This window comes from Sebastes umbrosus, chromosome 20 (genome assembly GCF_015220745.1).
Source record: "Sebastes umbrosus isolate fSebUmb1 chromosome 20, fSebUmb1.pri, whole genome shotgun sequence".
NCBI lineage: Eukaryota > Metazoa > Chordata > Actinopteri > Perciformes > Sebastidae > Sebastes > Sebastes umbrosus.
In genome coordinates, this window is record NC_051288.1 from 12,408,579 (window position 1) to 12,429,659 (window position 21,081).

At 45.3% G+C, this 21,081-nt stretch overlaps 1 protein-coding gene across 3 annotated transcripts in view; it reads right to left on the reverse strand.

Moving 5' to 3' along the window:
* Positions 1-580: 580 nt before the first annotated feature.
* Positions 581-21,081, reverse strand: part of LOC119479337 (ankyrin repeat and fibronectin type-III domain-containing protein 1) — a 148,725-nt gene continuing 128,224 nt past the window's right edge. For all 3 annotated transcript variants that reach the window (XM_037754803.1, XM_037754802.1, XM_037754804.1), the window contains 16 exons: positions 20,845-21,042; positions 19,895-20,008; positions 18,774-18,871; positions 17,588-17,678; positions 15,071-15,178; positions 12,585-12,684; positions 12,090-12,222; positions 11,071-11,190; positions 10,325-10,540; positions 9,045-9,211; positions 8,188-8,338; positions 6,396-6,564; positions 6,086-6,252; positions 5,724-5,931; positions 4,891-5,615; positions 581-4,309 (listed from right to left, as the gene is read on the reverse strand). In XM_037754803.1, coding sequence (XP_037610731.1) covers positions 3,995-4,309; positions 4,891-5,615; positions 5,724-5,931; positions 6,086-6,252; positions 6,396-6,564; positions 8,188-8,338; positions 9,045-9,211; positions 10,325-10,540; positions 11,071-11,190; positions 12,090-12,222; positions 12,585-12,684; positions 15,071-15,178; positions 17,588-17,678; positions 18,774-18,871; positions 19,895-20,008; positions 20,845-21,042 — 3,080 coding nt within the window. In that variant the 3' untranslated portion in view covers positions 581-3,994. The remainder of the gene's footprint in view (positions 4,310-4,890; positions 5,616-5,723; positions 5,932-6,085; positions 6,253-6,395; positions 6,565-8,187; positions 8,339-9,044; positions 9,212-10,324; positions 10,541-11,070; positions 11,191-12,089; positions 12,223-12,584; positions 12,685-15,070; positions 15,179-17,587; positions 17,679-18,773; positions 18,872-19,894; positions 20,009-20,844; positions 21,043-21,081) is intronic.

The following is a 21,081-nucleotide window of genomic DNA, read 5'->3' on the forward strand; positions in this document are numbered from 1 at the left end:
CAAACCTGTTATAAAAAAAAAAAAAACACTCCATCAACATAGGCAATAGTGACATCATTGTTCATCCCTGGCGACGAGTGCACGCTTCATGTGGCCATGCCCACCACTTATACGGTGAGATTCTGTCTGCAGCTGCCCACCATTCAGTTTTCATCAACCGGGTGGCAAACACTGATGAGGTCATTGCAATATAGCATCTGTAGGAACAAGTTGCCCTCTATTTGTCATTCGCTCTCATTCATATCAGACAAACGAGCCGCTTTTGGGAGTGCATCATACGTGTGGATGAAACTCCAAACTAAAAGAATAAGCCCCAAAGAGAATCCGATCTGCACACACTTGAAATATAAGCTTGTTATGCTCCTTATGGCGGACGAGGTGAGCCAAAATATATCATGAATCCTAGCGGAGCTCTAGCGCGGGTTAATGCGCGAAGTACTATATCTCTCAAACGGGAAGTGTAAAAAGGTCAATATCACATAAAAGACGTTGTTATTGCTCACCATGAAGGTTAGAAACTTCCTCCGCTCGTGTGCGGCGATCTGTTAAAAGAGAAGAAACCCTCATAAACAGCCGAGGCTTTTATTTTGTAATATTCATTTATTGTTCAATAAAAATAGATTTTAAAAAAAGTGACGTGATGTCTCCTTCATGACTTCGCCTGATGGATCTGCCAACAGCTCCTTGTAAACATGGGGCTTTACTTTATTTTTTTCGACCGGAGAGGGAATTCAACCCCCCCTCTTCCCCTTTAGCTTAATCTTAAGGCAGAGACTCCTGCCTATAACTTCACTGACCTTTGACCTCAGTAGTGACGACAGCCCCACATTCATTTACTTTCACATTTAGGGCAGATACAGTACATTCATCCCCTGGTCTTTGTTTTTGTCTATGTACATGGTTTCTGGTTGTGTGATTTGTTTTTGCAGTTGGCCCTCGTAAAAACCTCTTTAACAATGTGAATAAAGAAGACATCTAAGCGCTAACACAACAGTTCAAGCCATTAGTGAAACCAATTACAACTTATAACATCAGTTTGTCTTTATACAGTAGTTACACGTAAACACATCTTTGAAAGTGGAAGGAAACTAAACTCTGTAAACACTTTTTGAGAGACGCCACTGTGAACTCCCACCCCTGGGACAGGTTCTCCAAACGACATCCCGTGAACCTGGAATGCTACAGTAACTGAGGCCAGCAGGTCCACTGACTGACTTCACCCATCAAACTCTCACTCTATTGGACCTTTCTGGTGCTACATTTGGAAAATGTTGCTGCTTATTATAACGGTAAGATGTTTGCTGAGCCTGTGTTGGCGTTTTATAGCCAGAACAAGTATTTATTTATATGCTGGAAAATCGTTGAAAGAAAAAAATAAATAAAACAACAACAGCCTGCGGTTTTTGAGATGTGATGTAAACGATGCACGGACTGTTTCAAATGTAAAGTGTGAACAGAGGAATTCAAACTTGGCACAGGTTCCCAAAAGAGCTAAAAAAGGATGGTTTAGATTGTTAAGAGACCTTATTTGTTGTATAGTTAGAATTAATGTGGTTCATAACAAAAATACAATGCGTGCATCAGTGTTTTTGGTATTTGAGGTAATACACATATTAGAGACTCTCGATTGAATGCTTAGACTTGCAAGGCGAGAGTCCCATAAGCCATCAGGGTAGACAAGCTAAGGTCGTGTCCAGAAGGTAATGCAGTAATTGAAAAACTGTTGCGAGATGGTTGAGGTTAGGCATTGAACTCGAGAGGTCGTTGGGCAGCGAGTCTTGCGAGAGCTTTTGCAAGTTTTCGCAATTTGGGGGTTACCTTCTAGACACGAGTCGGTTTCAGGGTGTCCCCAGCAAAAAGGGGAATCATTTTGCACTATAATTTCATCCATAAGTTACACAACAACAGAATGCATGACTATAATGTCATGGGTTTTATACGCTTTTGGCAATAAAACATCTAAAAGCAAAAACAGATGGAGGACCCTGGGACCAAATGTTATCAAATGAGGTCCGTGGTCTAATTTGTTTAGTGGTCTTTGACATGAAACAGTTTGGGAACCACTGTTATAGACCACACTGACTATGTTGCTTTATAAGATTTGATCTTATAAATCTTACAACAGACACATTTCAGTAGGAAATCATTAATAATAAAAAATAAAATTGTTAATTGATGTTTTGTTGATTGAAGTGAGGCTTTGAAAAAATCTGATTAACTAGAAGTTGAGCTTCCGCGGTGACTGTGGCTCAGTGGGTAGAGCGGGTCGTCCTTTAACCGTATAGTAGGCGGTTTGATCCCCGGCTCGTACTGTCTGCATGTCAAAGTGTCCTTGAGTAAAACACTGAATCCCAAGTGCGCTTAACAGCAGGCCACTGCTCCTAAATGCTTAGGATGGGGTTAAATGCAGAGGTCAAATTTCATGTATGTACCTACATGTATGTGATGATTGTAATAAAGTTTGAGTTTTTTTTTAACTAAAAGTTATGTTTGTTCATAATAGATATGATTCCATCACAATTGAAACACGTCACACTTCGCTGCGAGAGCACACTCAAAGTATGAAATTGTTGCATAATAGACATGACGTCATATTTTGGAGAGAGGTTGGCTTGCTTCAAGTCTATGGATTGTTTCTTTCATAATCGTTGTTTTTATATTTGACATTTTGCTTTTAATATTCTCCATCGGTCACACGCGTTGCAGGTCGTAGTGGTTTGTTCAGGGGCTAAAATATATATTTCTAACCATCTTATAGTTATTTTGAAGCAGTTCAGAAGACAGTCTGGAATACAGGATGTGTTACTTCGCTAACAAACAAGCGGGCCTCTTAACAACTCGAGTCATCCCTTTCACACTAGAATCCCTTCGGGAGACCCCGCTCTAGACTGGTGGGCACCACTTTCTGATGCACATGGGAATACCACTGAACCAAACACAACAAAACACTGAACTGGTTACCTCTTAGCACAGCATGAACTACAGTACTTCAGATGAACTTAGCACAATTCTGGAAGGTTTACATGCTTTTTTTCCCCATCTATTAGAAAAACAAAAGTATTGCTTTGTGTTTTCTCTGTTATGAAAAACCCAAATTAGCTGGTTTTTATTTTGTGTTACTTCACAAGATGAGTGTTTGTTAGCTACACTACGACTGAGTTTACTATACAGAGGTTCTGCAAAAAGGGAGAAAAAAGAGCACTGGAGAGCCAGCGCCAGGTTCTGAAAGATGCACCCTCCTCCTCCTCTCTTGCTCTCACTCTATCAAGCTCTCTCTCCCTTGCTTGGCTGCCTCGCTACCAGACGGTACAGTGGCCAAGAGCGGTTGAGTGACAGGCTGACGGGCCAAATCGTCGGGCCGATTGCGTCCCCAAGAGGAGACGCCAGCCCCCCTCTGTACTTCTCCCTTCCTTCCTGCCCTCTGGGCCGGGTCCAGAGCCCACATCCTGGGAACATGGGGCCGGGCGGCTGCAGCCGACAGCTCTTTGGGAATGACACAATGAGAGAGTTCATAGGAAAAGCCGTGTCCGCGTGTGGCTGGGGACGATGATGCTGCCCATGTCGTTTTGGCAACGCCCACGGCCCGATGTGCCGGCGTCAATCATGCCAGAAGTCAAAGTGACGCTCCATTAATCTTGCTCGGCATCACAATCTTGTTCCCAAATGATTCCTGACAGCATAAAAAAAAACCTATTTTCTCTTTGTTCCATTTGGTGTCCATATGAGGGTCTCTGGTGTTCGTAAAAAAGGTCCTACAGTACGTACGGGAGAACACATTTCATGTGAAACAGAAGCATTTCAGATAACAAGAACACAGGAAATATGACATGTTGTAGCTGCAGTTGTGGACGGTAACACCACAGTGAGAGAGAAAATAGTGTAGGAGCCCGTTTGTACAAATGTAACAGTTCCTTCATTTCCATACACGTTTATCCCAAGAGAATCTGCACACGGCATGAACTCTTAAATACTTGCTTTATCTCTCGTGGAAGTGTCACACTGTGGTGGCCCGGCTGTGTTTGAGTGCTAGTGGTGAATACTCCTTAATGCGAACGCACAGTTTGCCCCTCAGCCAGGGGTTTTGGAGCTCCAGCGGACAGAAATCATCCTGAAGCCACTTTTCTCTATTATCCACCACCAACACGAGGCCAAAGTGCTTCAACTGTTCAGAACTGTAGTACGCACACTGCTCCTGTTCACCACCGACGCCGCCTCCACCGCTACCGAGCAGGCGCCGCGACACGACGTTCATCTCCTGCACCACCAGCTGGATCATCTCCCGCGCCGACGTCCCTGGAGTTACACAGAGCTGAAACACAGGAGGAGAAGGTATCACTGAGACTAGTGTCACAACAACAGTTTAAAGAGGACCTATTATGCTCATTTTCAGGTTCATACTTGTATTTTGGGTTTCTACTCGAACATGTTTACATGCTTTAATGTTCAAAAAAACACTTTATTTTTCTCGTACCGGCTGTACTGCAGCACCTCTTTTCACCCTCTGTCTGAAACGCTCTGTTTGAGCTCCTGAGGGTCAGCTGGCCCACTCTGTTGTGATTGGTCAACCGAACCAAACTCTTCAGATTCCACTCTAACTAGCTTTGTTTGAGGGTGTGCCAAACTAGTTGCTATGCAGGTATTATGCAACCGGGTTACTTGGTGACATCACAACGTTACTGAAGAAAAGGCGGGACTTCATGCGAGGTGTTTCAGCAGTTCAGGAGCAGTGTTTCTGTGGGGGAGAGTAACTCCCTTTGGAGTAGACTTTGGGCTTTGTAACTTTGCAGACCTTTTACATGCACAAAAAAACGATATAACACAATAAAGGAAATGGAAAAAGCACAAAAGCATAATAGGTCCTCTTTAAAGGTGAAAAGAACATATCTATACCTTAACACTGGTCTCTTTTGGCAGGCCTGTGCGATACTGCGGGTGGACTCTGAGTGTGGCGTGACAGCTTTTCCTGAGGGCAGCAGGCGACGTCGAAGAGAGTCTCTGTGTGCCGCTGTCCTCTGATAACGTACGCGCTGGCGGAAGCTGCGGTAGGCAGCGCTCAGCCGAGCAACAGCGTTCCACCGACGAGGGCCGGTGCCATCTCCGCTGTGGCGAGGTGGAGGGCGAGGGGCAAGTGGTGTGGTAGGAGTAAGGCTGGTGGGCTGCGGTGCTGGAAGGGAACTCCAGGCTGCTGGTCCTCACACAGAAGGCCTGTCTCTTCTCTGTGATGTGCAACAGTTCGATCTGCCTGCTGGGCAGGATGAAGTCACTGTCAAACAACTCCGGGCCCCCCCTACGCCGTTCACCGCCACACCGAACCCCTCCGCCGCACCGCTCACCTTCCCTCCCGTGCTGCGGCTCGGAGGCCTGGAGGACGTCCGGCGTGGAATCCCTTAGCGCCCCGCCTCCACGTACACCCCCGCCGAGACACAACCCTCCTCCTGAGCCGCTCCCGTCGCTGCGCAGGAAACCACGGGGCTCCAGTGGCGCCGAGGATGAGAGGGGCGAGGGGGGCAACAGGTCCAGCTCACGGGGACTCTGGGCGCGGCTGGAGTCGTAGTCGCTGTCGGTGGTGAGGAAGACCTCGGAGGAGCCCTCTTCGTCCGAGAGTCCAGCAAAATCTGCAGAATATGAGAAAAAGTACTTATGAGGAAGTCAAATTGGAGCAAAATACTCTCAGTATCGTGTATGTCAATACATGTTAATGTTTCTGTTGGAGGAGTTCTGACCTGAGTGCTTGCGGCAGGGTTCGGGTGAAGGCATGGGGGAGGGCATGAAGTCTGGCTGAGAGGAGGTGGAGGGAGGTTTGTCGGACAACACTTCCCTGGAGAAGTCAATTATCCAGCTAATGGAGATGCCTCCCGACGGCTGCTTGTAGCGGGCATACTGCAAGGCGTCCATGATCCACCTCGCATCACGCCACACCTCCTCCATTTGCTGTTGTACAGCCAACAAGATCATAATCTCAGTAACAATTAAATGTTTTATTGGATTAATTTAATTCCATGTCCCACGCAAATACTAGTTTTACATTACATAACCCAAACATATGTATATATATATACGTATATATATATTCCAGCTGTGTTACCTGCATGTGGTCCTGGACCTGCTGGTGTTTCTTCTTAGCAGCGAGGAGCTCGGCCTCAGAGAAGGCCTCCCTTAGGGCCTGCTGGGACATGAGGGACTCCAGCTCCAGCAAAGCCGACACTCTGCAGTACTGGCCGATGAAACTTGGGCTATAGGCATTAAAATGGACTGTGGGAGAAAAAGGCAATCCAACAAGAAAAAAAAAAAGTAATGTAAAACGCTGTGCCAGTAAATACAGGAGGAACGTATAGATTTGGAAACAGCACTTGGTGTCAGATTTCCCATTTCTGCCAAAAATCTGATATACTGACCCAGTTCAAAGATCTGCAGGGGCAGGGTGAGGAAGCCAGAGCGGGGGGAGTACGGGTTATTCTGACCAGGAGCTGTGCACACTTCATCTGAAGGAGGCAGGAGGAGCAGGAAGGACACTTTCTCCCCAAACTCCACCACTTCCTGGCTGTAGATACGGAAGTCCTGCACCTAGACACACACAGAGAGAGACAGGTGATCTCAGTGAGCCTTTGGAACCATAACCATAAAGGGATAGTTTGGGTGTTTTGAAGTGGGGTTGTATGAGGTACTTATCCATAGTAGGTGTATTACTTACAGTAGATGACGGTCGGCGTGCCCCCAGCATCGATAGGAGTTACCGACACCGGAGCAAAGCAATACAGTGCTGTGGACGGGGACGGCAGAAAAACGTATTTTAGCCACCTAAAAGAAAGGCTCATCTGAAAAAATCTATAACCGTTTAAGTGTACGCCGCTTTATCTTGCCGCCACACAGCCCTTTCCTTCTCCTTTCCGACGGGGGAAATGAACTGAAAGTGAAACTTATCTATGCTCTCTCCAAATCCAGCAGGCTCAGATGACAAAAACAGTATAGATACGTAGCACTTTCAGTTCAATTTGCTGTCGGAAAATACTGTAAATATATAGCGTACACTTAAACGGATATCATTTTTTTTAAGGTAAGCCTTTCTTTAAGGTGGCTAAAATACATTTTTCTGCCATCCCCGTCCAAAGCACTGTATTGCTTTGCTCTGGTGTTGGTGCTCCTGTCTGTTTCTCAATGCTGGGGGCACGCCAAACGTCATCTACTGTAAGTAATACACCACTTATGGATAAGTTCTCATACAACCCCACTTCAAAACACTTGAATTATCCCTTTAAAGCAGTGACAGAATACTGACATTATGTCCACTGTCATTTTAATATGTATGCATGTTCTTTTTGTGCAAGATTACCATGATCAAGATGCTCGACAGCTCCTTAACGTGTTTATTTGATCATTTCAGCTTTTATTTGACAGATAGAAGTAAAGGGTGAGCCCCTGGTTGCACTCAAACGATGGAAGTCACAGTTCCAGGGTATGGATCATAGAGCGCCAGGCCACCATGAAGTAAATTTTTCACTCATTTAAGTATCTTGAAAGTAAAACCAGAGGCTCCAACTCCAATAGTGGAATGAGAAGTAAGGGATATGGCAACTGTCTGCATGGTTTACTGTAATTAGGGGTTATTGCATATCACTAATACACTGTTAGAGTAAAACTATCTTACTGTTAAAGCCATATTTGTTGTTTTTAAACTTTTTTTTAAACATCCATCCCCTCTGGAGACAAACATATTTACAGTTGTACATTCTGATGACAGTCTTATCTATCAATACATCTATTAATGTACTCTGTATGTAACTTTTCATAGTGCAGTCGTAGCAGTCTGTAAAGATCAGTTTGGTGCTTGGAACAGTGGGTGGTAAAAGGTTAAAGTCAAATGGACAATGATTGCCATTGTGCTGGAATTCAGACCATGTTCTTTTACAGAAATCATGTCGAATTAGTGGTCTAACCAGAACTGGCTGGATATCCACTGGGATCATGTTCATTGCTTTGAGCTCTCGCTACTGCCTGCCTCTGGAACTTGGCTGGATATCTTTCACGCAGTTTCAACTGGTTCCATGATATCAGTCAAAATCAGTCTACACAAAAATATTTTTTTTGGGTAAAGAAATGGTTGTACATCTCAGTGTAGAACAAAGATACACTCAGTTTGTACACCTCAGTGTAGAACAAAGATACACTCAGTTTCAGATTGACTCTGACCTGATTGCCAGGGACATTGATGTGCGCCATCAGGTCCTTGATGGCGCTGCGCAGGTCCTGTAGGAGGCGATGTGGAGCGCTCTGTTCTTCGAGGTCCATTTCCAATGACTCGTCCAGAGAGCTGAGAGCCTGCAGCCACTGCCACTCCTCTCTAAAACCACACACACGTAGAACACACACTCACATGAATGCTATAAAAGGGTGCATCAATCCACGTCACAGGTATCTTTGTCATTGTTTTGCCTGTATATTAAGCCGATTAGACTGTTGTCAGGCTATCAAATAGCCGTTATCGGTCGATATAAGCGCCATAGATGTGTGTCAATAGTGGCCTACTACAACCACTAGTATGTTTTATCATCTATTGACATGGTAGATTACTGAAAGAAGGTATAAAAGAACACAACAGCGACCTAGCGACCATAGCAATTCTGACAGGAGCAGAAGCGGAAGTCAGGCGCTGCAGTATAGACAGTGTGAAACTCCATATTGGGTACAGGTTGGTGGTGATGGATGGGACACAAAACACGGGTTTTCAACCAGGAGATTTTGGAACGTAATTATTTTAAACCAAAAACACAATGTTTTTCCCTAAATTTCATTAATTGTTTTTGTTGTCTAAACCTAAAGAAGTTGTAATTTTGTTGCCTAAACCTAAAGAAGCCTGTTTGTTTGTGTTCAAAACATAACGTTTCATCCAGTTTTACGTGTTTTAACTTGTTGCTTTTAAGTTATAGGCCCCTAATGACCCACATCTAAGGTGCTTATAGCGACCAATAATGCCTATTTATTGGTCTGATAAAAGTAAAATCGGGTGGTATATTCAAGTGTCTGGTCAAAACTCCACTGATCCTCACCTGGACACGTTGCTGTTGTCCCGTATTTTGGTGTGACAGAGGACGTTGGGGAGTTTCTGGGGCACCAGCGCTCTGATCTGCTCCACTGACGTGCACAGCTTCAGGTAGCCCAGGTACAAGCCTGGAGACAACAGCTTCCTGCTCCGCCTGTGATATGCCAGCTTCTCCTGGGAACAGCAGGTGGAGAGAGATGAAGTGAGAGGACGGTATGTGTGTAGTGTTGAGTGGGGTCGACTGTGTGGTGACACCGATTCTAATTTTGTCTCTTTAAGCAATCTCACATTCATCTAAATGATGTTGTTTTGCTGTCGTTAGTCCTCGAGAGACTTCAGTCTAAAAGTTGTTCCAGCATGTTTAAAGTGGGAGTCAGCACGGCAAAATAGCCCCTCGGCACATTCTTATGTATTTCATCATACAATTTGTTCATAACTGGCCACAAAACAAATATTTCAGTGAAATGCGGTTTTGCCAAAGGGAGTCTCCACCATTGTTTTGGAACCACAAGGCCAAACCAACTTACACTGGAGACAAAGCAGCGTTGCAACAATGGTATCGAGTTTACTGGGCTATATAGACAAAATCAACTTGTGGTTTAGTTCCAGATTGTGGTCGCTCTGAACCAAACAGCCACACAGCATTAGTTACAAAACACAAAACAACAACAATTAGCAAGATTATCATCGTCAGGTCCACGAGGCTGAAAGTCAAACTTCCACTGCCTGGGTGAGCGAAATAAAGTGACTGAGATGATTAACATTCATGTTGGGTTGGATCCAAGATTTGACCTAGAACTTTTAATTAATTTGTTGGCAAGCCAACTCAATGTGTGTCTTTACAAAGAAAGTGACAAATGGAAGAGGAGAGTCATGATGATTAATGTTTGTCTAAATAAAGAGTGTCTGCACTCGTAATTGGAAGCACATTTCAATTTACAATCCCATTGTTCCAGCCACGAAGCCTCATGTTTACTGGTTTTGCTGAATGAGAGTTTAAAGACATTAGAGCGATACCAATAGATAAATGTTTTCCAGTGTTTTTGGGGTTATTTTTGTTGTTGACAAAGTGCCTCACACTACGCTGTTTCATCTTGCTAAATCTCCGGGTAACAAAAAAATGTAAAGAATGAGCCTGATAAAAACCACAACCACTGCTGAGAAACCCTCCTACCATTCCTGACTGCAGTGGGAGCAGCCTGTCTCCAAAACAAAAGCAGAAATAACACATTTTCCAAAATGGAACTAAACCACCAATCGCTGCCCGTTTATTCCTGCAGGACTCACGTGGAGCGTGATGAGGAGCATGTCCAAGGCGGTGGGCTCTTCGGGGGAAGAGATGGACTTGCGTTGGAGCTGCAGTTTGCAAAGCTGCGTCCAGCGAACCCCGTCCAGGTTGGGACAGGCGTTCATGTCCTTCAGGAGCACCAGCAGAGCGTTACCATGCTTGTCTTTGATTGGCTCAAAATACACCTGACCAACGTCCTGGGTTCCCAGCATTCCCTGAGGAAAGACATCAGATATTAATTGTACTGCTGTTCAGCTGTTCGGTATTATTATAGGGCGCTCCATCTGCGGTCTTTTTTGTTTTCTTCAAATGGAAAACGCCCCGTCAGACGTTAGCAAAAAGCAGGGGTAGGTTACAAAAGTAAGATAATCGAAGCTAATCAATAAGGTTATGAATAATGTGAATTCTAGCACTAGTGGAGTCAAAATCAGCCGTGCTAAGTTTGGAAATAACTGAAAGGGTTAGTTTGGATTTTTTTAAGTGGAGTCATATGTATAATCCCGCGTTCTGCTAGGTAAAATTACTGCCTGTAAATCAGACAGCCCTTTTCGATGGGGAACTGAAGCCGTTATATCGCTGTCTTCAAAGCCACCAGACTACGTTCACAAAAAGCAGTAATTTTACCTCGCAGAACACGGGAGTTGCTGGTCTACCGCTGCAACGATCGGTTAGTTTGTTTGTGCTATTGTGTTACTTTCAGATCTAAACTAACTATTGAGGGCAAGTCTACTGAGCATAGTACTACCTGTAGATGAGAGACAGCCTGCAGCATCTTGAGACGTGTCTGCAGAGTACAGGAACAGGACGACTGGGAAGGACTGAGACACTGCTGCAGCCAGGGAATCTCCTCCCATAGATAGGATACCTGGCACATGGATTGGATGCAAATATACAAAACGTTTTTCAAATGCATCTGGTAGCAAAACATCAGCTTGTGATCTACTATTGTGTCTGCATCTGATTATTAATAACCAATAGATAATGCAATAATTTGTTAAAATGTAGCAATGCGATGCAATGCGTAAGTTACTAAACAAAAAAACATTTTTAGCATTATCTGATTAAATAAATAATTCCTGTCTGGTAGTGAAATTAACTTTGGACTTTTTTCTCATGGTTATATGATGATTGTATTAATGGGCTTGCAGTGGGTCATCTGAGAAATATATCAGAGTTAATTGTTGTCTTTCTATCTGTCTCTTTCTGTCTGTCCATCCAGCCCGTTCTCATTCCCAGCGGTGTAAATTACCGATGCTTTGTCACGCCCCTCGGCGTGTGATACCAACACACATGTCACCCTTTAGTGCCTGTATGAGAAGCACCAGGCTTTCCATTAACTACAATGTAAACCCATCCGCTGCAACATTAAATAGTCAGAGAAAGTGCTCCGGGAGTGTGGTGATGGAGTTTAAAGAGCTAAAAGACACACACGGCAGACAGGAGGGGAGGTGGATGGGTCAAACAAACACAGGGCTTTCATCCAGAAAACCACTGTTTGTGTCCCATGCGTTAGTTTCACTTTCACTTTACAATCAGCTGTTTGTTCGTGTCCCATGTTCACAACTTTAAGTTTCCTTTTCACTTTACAAATGTAGTAATTTTAAGCCCAATCATGTTGTTTTTTCCTAAACCTAAGTGGTTTTGTTGCCTAAACCTAAGCAAGTGGTTTTGTTTGAATTCACAACGTTAAGCATGTGTATACTGCGACCGTAAAATGACACAGAGGGGTCTGCCAAAGCGTCAGTATGTGACGAGTTGGTCTACCTTGGTAAACCAGAGGAAGTCCTGCATTAGGGAGCTGGAGTACGAATCTTCAACCTCCACAATAGGAATCTGGTCCTCCGGAGTCACCAACACATTGTCGTCTCTGTAGAGTATGCATGTCAGATAGAGACCTCTGGAAAGCAACACAGAAAAAGTACATAATGTTACGGTAGAAACACTACAGCACTGAGTGGGTGAATATCAAAATGACACGTTGCACAACTTACGGTACGTCAAACGTGAAAAAATTACTACATATCATTAAAAATGTGATAATAACAAATTAGTTTCTACCATGAAAACCAACAATCAACAATCAAAAATGGATATGTTCTCTCCAAAATGAATACTCACTGAAATATATGTAAATTGACAATTTAAACACTACATTTAATTACAATTCCTTTCATATTAAAAACCTCCTCACCTCCAGCATGGAGGTCAACTACTTTTACGACACTTCATGGAGGAAAACTGAGCAAAAAGAGAATCTACCTTTTCAAGCTTTTAACAAATTTGGTGGTGGTTTGGAAGAGATGGCGCAGGCTTTTGGACACCGAGTGCTTCCTCCCTTGCGTCGGAGCTTTGCACTGTTCTGTGTGGACGAGACGGAGACAGGAAAAAGACGTTTGTTAATTCCACAGCAACAGAATAAATTAGCCAGATTACTTTTAGATGAATATTCTGATGCTCTTGCTTCGGGGCACTTGTGAGAAAACTGTGGCGTGACTCTGATTGGTCGTCTGATTTTCTCACTAACACCAATGAACGCCCTCTGTCCTGACAAACTCAAGAAACATCTTTTCCAGTGACAGGCCGTTACCTAATTGACAACAAACCTGACACGTCCAACAACACGGCCGGAGTGGAATGTTTTTCGACATTTCATGCGCTCCAGCGGCGCGGCACCATTTGACAGTCACGCTGGCTGCCAGCAGCAGACTACGGGCCTTGAGGGAACCACTAGCTCTCCCTGGTCCCAGAGGGACACTAACTGTGTGTATATGTATGTGTGTGTGTGTTTACCTGCACATACTAAAGCTGCTGGAGCATGGCACGTCTTGAGCTACAGCCATATGAGTGGAGCCAAGGAGCTGTAGTAATTTGTGTGTGTGCGTCTGTATGTGTCTTAACCCTTTGCCACTCACTGACAGGGAGGTCAGTTAAGTCTGTGGGGACATGTTTATTTTTAGTGGGCCTGGAGGGGGTTGGAGGCGAGAGAGGGAGGTGTGTGTATGTATGTATGTGTTTGTGTGGGCGCCTGTTGGTGAGATAACGCACCTCCCAACTCATTAGAAACCCAGAGTCCCAAACCCCTCACAGATTCCCCTCTCCTCCCCTCCCAGGTGATATTACTCCAGCCCCAGGCCACTTAAAGTCAATAAATCCCCCCATTCAGGACCCGAAAAGAACTAATTTTCTCTTCAGGTGGACGAGTCGAGGTGGAGCAACAAGAAAAAACAGCACCCCCTCGACCCCTCTCACCTCCCCGAATTGCTCTTTACTCGCGAGTCTGTTCGGCTCGAGTCCTCCCGGCCTCGGTCCGTGTTTGACACTGAGTAAGACAGACAAGTAGGGGCTGACTGCTGGGGTGCCTGTGTTAGTCAAGGCCTCTTTCACAGTTTAATTAATAGTGTTTGGACAAGAGGGAGAATGTGGCGTGGGCTATAAGCCGCGGTGCGACGGGGGTGCGTACATGGACATGTAGGAGAGCTGAAAGGGAGAGCATGTACTTGAATATTTGTGTCTGTTTCATGTACATGTATCTATGTGTGAGCCTGTCTATCTTTATGTGTGTATATGTATGGACAGTAGACAGGACGACTGGCGGGCTGCGGGGGGTGGAGGGCCGCGGGGGGGGGGGAGACGGCAGTAGTCAGTGTTAATTTATGCCCTCTCCCGACTCCAGCCCGGGACTCGTCTCTTACAGGAATAACAAACATGACCCCGGGACACGCCACCTTGGCTACCGTGCCTGAACTCTCAAGCTCAATCAGTCGCCGTCTGACGAACCGAGAGCCACTCAATACTGACTATTATATTGCGTCTCGCCCTATTGCAAATATGGTCTGGCCACAGTGGACAATAGTAAGTGGGCGCGTGTGTTTTTTGGGCGTGTGTGCGAGAAAAAGAGAGACAACTTGCTCAATGCTAAATGCAGTTTGCCGTCGTGTAAAAGAGTCAGTGTGGACAGGTTTTGACACTTATGGGACCGACTTACAGCCTGCAGTGTTTGGGGATATAAACAGCCTGAGTGTGAGAGAAGTTGATCTGCATTTTGTCACAGAGAGAGAGAGGTATTCAGCAGAGGAAGGGCTGAGTCATGGAAAAATGTATAAGGGGGTGGGGGCGTGGGGGGGTTGTTGAGACAGAGGGGAGGGTATTATTTTTGAGGTGGCATGCCGTCTTAGGGGTGTACGGCCCCCCGAAGTACTTGTCGTGCCTGAGATTGTAAAGTGTCTGTCAAGGTGAGATGAAACACAGCAATTGGTGGGACGTGTTACACCTGCGAGTTCAACCGACCATTGCTCACGCTCGTGTTTGTTTACGCCGAGAACATTTCTGAAACATGAACTAGACGGTGGCTGAAAATTCAGACATGTTTGTTTAAAATGTGACGGGCGTAGTGAAAACGACAGAAGCTCAGGTTAATGTCAGCAGCTCAGGGTGCATTTCACTTCAACTTCTGCTACTTTGCCTCAACTGATACCCCCAACTAAAAACTGATCTTAAGGTCATGTACTTTCAAGCTGTTATCCTACCATGTAACTCCATAGTTAAACCCAATGGCGGGTTTAAAACATTGAGTGTGGTGTAACATGTGCTCATATGTAGAGTACATCAAGTCGCTATCACTACCAGGTTTGGGGGGGGTTTGGGTTTCACCAGAGGTCAGCTATGCAAACCGTTAAAGCGCTCATATTACGGTTTAGTCTTTACGGTATACACGCCCACCAAATCGATCAAAAAGTTGTTGATACCATGGCAGACACAGTGTCGGTGGGCTTCTTTTATCTGCCCGAGTAGTTGGTCTAGTGCCTCCTTCTGGCCTCTCTGACGTGGAGCGCGGCCATCGATATCCCTCCAACCTGCAGACAGAGGCGAGAAAGACGATATTAGAAAAGAGACCATGCAACGTTCTGTATTTATAAAGAGTGCTGATTCAGGATCTCTAGACAGGTGTCTTCAGCCATACAGCGGATTAATGATGGAGAAGCAAAGATGATGAAATGAGGATCATCCAAGTCTGAAAAGCTTATTAGATATGTTGCTGTTATGACAAGACATTTTTAACATGGGTTTGCAGAGATGAGCTAACATGTAGGAATGCCTGCTGTATGTTTGGTCCTGCAGAATAGGTATTAAGTATATCAGGCATTAGGTATAGTCTGCTCAGTATGTATCATGAAACCTCTAATGTTCCCAAATGGTAGTTTGAGCTGGAACAAAGAGAGACGTCTCTATATATTCCATTGTGGAGCCATGTTTTGAGAGTCTTCAACTGATTGTAGATCAGTCCAGAAGTTTATTCTTTTCCTATGAATAAAGAAACATCATCCAACGTTGACTACTGTCAGTCATTTCCTTCTTTTTGGTCTGTACAGTAAGCCTTGTAAGATTTTTATTCAACCAGGCTGCTACTAGGGAAGCCTACAGATTGTGCTCACACTTGGAAGGTTTTTATATAACATTATTTGGTTTATTTGAAGTAAGTAAACGTGGATCTATGGACTATGGAGCAATAACTTTGGTTAGATGGAAATAAACTGGACTTAAACTGACACTTTCACGATTGTATGACCAAATACAGCGCCGACACATACGTCAGTGGGACTCTATGTGAGGTTAGTCTGGGGATTGGGAGGGGGGGTTAATCAAATTCTGCTTGGGACCCCAAAAATTCTTGGGCTGGCCCTGTTCCTGAGGCTTCCAATAGTGGGAGTGTGAGGTGTGTGAGACGGGACGGCCTGCTTCTCAAACAGGTCTTGTGTGTGTGCTATAGGAAACAGCACCCACCCCAGTGTGAGAAAGCTGTGGTTGGCTGACAGACAGACCTACTGAGCACCACTGCTACTGGCTGCCTTGCACATATTTGGGCTCAGAACAGTCAGTATGCACACACACATGTAGACAGACACACTAACAGACAGAAAGTAACACACGTCCCGCTATGCCTCCAAAAGCAAAAGACTCTCAACCTCTATCTCTGACTCTGTTTCCTTTTTCCCTGCCCTCCTCATAGATGACCATCTCTGCAGAAAACGATCCTTCAGCACCTTCTACCTACTGTGGTAGCAAACCAGCATCCTTGCTTGCTCACTGGAGGATGTGTCAGCGATAACCCGCCCCCCTACCACCACCATCAACCACCACCCACCCCCCCTCACCTCCATCACCCCCACCCCGACTCCCTCTCCTGGAGCCCCCCGGAGGGCGCGTGGGGGCTGAAACACGGTGAGCTCTATTCCCGGAAAGGTGCCTGTCCCGGCAGGACAAGCGGGCCCTTTAATGGGCGTCCACGGCCCGGCATAAGGCCCCCACTGTTGGGGCCGCGCCGCGTGCTACAGCACAGACATGCAAATATTTCCAGTGGTAGGCCCAAATGGAAAACACAAACACGCAACATCGAAATTAGCTCGGAGAGAGGGAGGGAGGTGGACAGTAGAGAAAAAAAAGAGAGGGAAAGCCCAGTCTCCTAAAATGAAGACACACACACACACACACACACACACACACAGACACACACACTTGCTGAAAAACACTGTGTGCTGATGAGGACAAACATGTTCATGTGTTCCCCAGATGTGCCCTTAGTGTGCCAACACACCCAGACTCACAGTACCTATGTTCACTCTCTTACAGTAGGTGACTGCACTGACTTTACATTCTAACTTACATTTTAAAGTCCTTAAGAGTTAGAAAACCTCAAATAGAGATAGATAGATAGATAGATAGATAGAAGGGAAGAAAGAGCTGCTCTGGTGACTCAACACCTCAGCTGTTGTCGCACATGACTTCACGGTTAACTTCTTGGCTGAACCCGGACAGCTTCCTCTGCCAGCCAGCCCCAAACGCCATCCCGAGGCTACGGTTACAAACTCTGACGTCCGCAAAGGGGGTCCCAAAACCCACCCAGCCTGCTGCTGGCCCCGGAGGGTCCAGCTGTCACCCCCACAATGATGTCAAAGGGACGTCGGAATGACGTTGGAATAACCAAATCAACTGATGTGAAATGATGCAAAGTCACACATGCAATGTGTGGGAAAGCTATGAGAGATTATATCCACACACACACACATACACACACACACACACACACACACACATCTTGCAGCTAAATCCTGTGTGAAAACTATTTTTCAGTGGTGTTAATTTAGCGAGGCCAGCCAAAACCCTTCAGGGGCTCTTGTTTGGAGCTGTTGTTAACTAGAAGTTTTATGTTTTGCGTCATGTAAAACTTACACGAACATATATATATACACGCAGTGGAGACTTACTAGAAGGTGAAGCGCAGGCAGGGATGGTAACCAGTGGAGGACTCCAGCCCTTCATGTTGTAGGCTGACACCTGGACATAGTAATAGGTCCCCTGTAAGGACAGGACACATGACAGTTGAGGCATCATATACATATGCATGTGTGTGATTCAGTGCATCTGTTTATCTCTTTGCTAGGTCGCTGTCTGTCTTCGTTTCAGTGTGTGTGTGTGTGTGTGTGGAGGGTGAAGGGTCCATCTAGAAGCTCTGTCTGTCTCCGTGCCCAGTCTGCAGACAGCAGGCCTCTGTCTCTCCTTTCTCAGCCAGATCAATCAAACCAGCAGCCGACACTTCCTGACCTCGCCTTGACCCCTGTCATGTGACAGGAGTGAGCTCTGGCTGGCAGCGGGGGTCTTAAAGGTGGGGGGAGGGGGTTTCTCTCACACAATAACAAACAACCGGTGGAGCGTCCATTTGTCTACATGGCCCGCTTAAAAACGCCAAACATAAATCAGGTGGCAGGCTACCAAGCTGCTCTTTCCATCACTTTGGAGGCTGTTTTGCAACTGTTGCTTATGAATGGTCGGGGAGCCAAGACTTTCAAACAAATAACAAATAAACTCTGTTTTCCAATTGTGTTTTTTAGCAGGGCCATAAGTCTTTCAACCCCTCCCCATCATTTGGGATTGATGGCGACTGCAACTTGTGTGAAGATTGTTTGATGTATGTAATAAAAGAAGAGTCACTTGGGAAATGCTTTCAAATGTCGCCAAATCAAAGCTTGCATGTAAATAATATCGGGGGCTTCGTGTGAGAGAATGGCTTCTAAATTTTCAGTCAGCACCAACAGCTGGAGAAGCTGGAGCTTAGAGGTTCTTTGTGTTGCTTTGTGTCACCCATAAACTACCAGATAATATATCCTTCTTATCTGGTAGCTCTTAGTGACGGAGAAGAAATGGGACTACTTCACTAGTGTGATGTGAAGGGGAGGATAAATACACATGGAGAGATGCTCTATCCAAACCCTCAAAACAAGTGTCAAATATATTGTCCTGGTGTTACCTTTTGACAGCATCCCGTATAAGAGATTCTGCTAGTTCTGTTATGTTTGGATTCTGGATAGGATTCTTCCTGATTGAATCATCACACTGAAAAACAGTTCAGACCGTCAATTACATGGCGGAGACAGAGATTTTGGCTGAACTTACCGAAGTGAGTCCAGCGATGTTGCACTGTAGCAGAGTGGTGTCCTCCACCACCGCCTCGCCCAGCAGAGGACTTAATGATGGAGAATTGCTCCAGCTCACTGCAAACACACACAAAAACACACATACAACAACACAAAAACACTGTTTTTAACTTCAATATGTACGATAAGAAAAAAGAAAAAATCTGAAATGCTTGTGACTCCGAAATACTTGTACTATTTACCGGAGTTGGGCCCAAGTCATTGTTTTGCAAGTCAAAAGTAAGTCCAAAGTCATTGCACTCAAGTCCCAAGTCAAGACAGGTAAGTCCCAAGTCAGGTCACAAATCAAGACTGACAAGTCCAACGTCAAGAGTAAGAAGTCCCACATCAAGTCCCAAAGTCAAGACCGACAAGTCCCAAGTCAAGTCCCAAGTCCTAAACTTTGAGTTTCGAGCCCTAAACAAGTCATAATGCGCTCTTCACCAAATGTAGGCTAATGCCATTTTAACTACAGAGTAACTGACGCCAACTGGCGTTCAGTAATGTCACGTTAGTTCTTTATGGTTTTCTCCTGCAACTTGATTGGATGCTGTCGGATTGGTTCAAACAAAGTTGATCTGGGGGAATTAAGTGTTAGATAATCAAAAGTGAGTCCCGATAATATTCACCAAAAATAAAGAGTTGAAAAAATACCACCTTTCGGGGATTCAGCAATATAAACAACAAAAGATAGAAACTCAGTTCAGTTCAGTTTTTCTCCCATGAGTAAATCCACTTCCCAAACAAACCAATGAAGGATCTCTCAAAAAGTAAATAAACCAAACATTTCCGAAAGCTGTTGGAGTTGCCTCCGGTACTGTGCGGTTGATCATCTTCGGGCACACACTTTTTAAATAACATACTTTTTAATATTTGGGCTTAGGGATAGGTATCAAGTATTTAAAGTCAAAAGGCTCAAGTCCAAGTGAAGTCACAAGTCACTGGTGTTAAAGTCCAAGTCATCAAATTTGTGACTTGGGTCCACACCTCAGCCATTTACTAACACTTGTCATCTGCATCTCCTCTAGCAGCAGAGCTTTACATATTGCGATCCTGGGTAGTTAAACTAAATGAAGCAGTGGGACGGGCACGGTGGCTGACCTTTGTACTTGGTAACCACAGCAGAGTTGACACAGAGCGGTTCCTGGAAGTCCACCCTTAGACTGGTGCTGCTGCTGACAGACAGGCGAACTACACTGGGGGCGTCTGGAGGGTCTGGATGGACACACACACACACACACACACACAGACAGATAGCAAGTAAATAAGAGGAGAGACAGGCAGGTAAACACAAGCAGACTAAGATCCTTCACTGCGTATTATAAGTATTATAATGGAGCGAGCCCATACAATTGGCAGCTTGCTGTAATGACATCATTTAGTCTTCCTGGTCTGTTGCACAAGGCTTTGCTCAGTTTCAGAAATGGGAAAAGTTTAAAAAGTGTCAGTAGTGGATGCTACAGTCAGTAATGGAATCTGCCATCTTCACAAATGAATGTTGACTCAGTCAAGACTGAGGAGAAGCGAGGATGTCAGTGATTGTGATTGTAACTACATAAACATTATTTTGACATGCGGTGTATAATTTCCATCCATGTCCACACGACTTACCCATCAAATGATATGTGGGATTACAAAGAGGGCATTTTTTTTTGCATCAAAGTGCAGATTGGTTTGAGTGGAAGAAGGGAGGAGTGTGTGCGTGTGAGCGAGTCTGCTTTCGGGGGTGGCAGTCTACCCTGCCACTAAGCGTGTCATGAAATGCCTATAAAAAATTAAAGCAGGAATACAGGCGTGTTATGTTTGCACACACACACACACACACAGTCACACACACACACACACACACACACACAGAGTCGTGTGCTAGGGCTTGCCAGTGTGGAAGCCATTAACTCGGCCCAGACAGAATGCCAGCGGAGAAAAAGGGCGCAAAAATGAAAACCAAAGACGACTGCTCGTATGATCTGAGCGGCAAACTTCCCCTCAACTGTTCAGCATGTAAAAAAAAAATCTCTGTAACAACCATCAAAGTCATCCCGAAGCCTTACTAGCGTGCTCGAAGCCCGTCTGCATGCGTCGGAAGAGCCGGAGCCTCCACTCCCAGGCCTTCAGCTGCCTCTCCCGGTCGGATCCTTCCCGCTCACCGGGACCCTCGCTTCCAACCTGGGCCTGAAGCTCCGACACCCGCTGCTCAGCCTCCTGCACCAGGGTGGCCAAATGCACCGCTCGGCCCTCCAGACTCACAACTAAGAAACACACAAGAGAGACGGCGAGAGAGAGAGAGA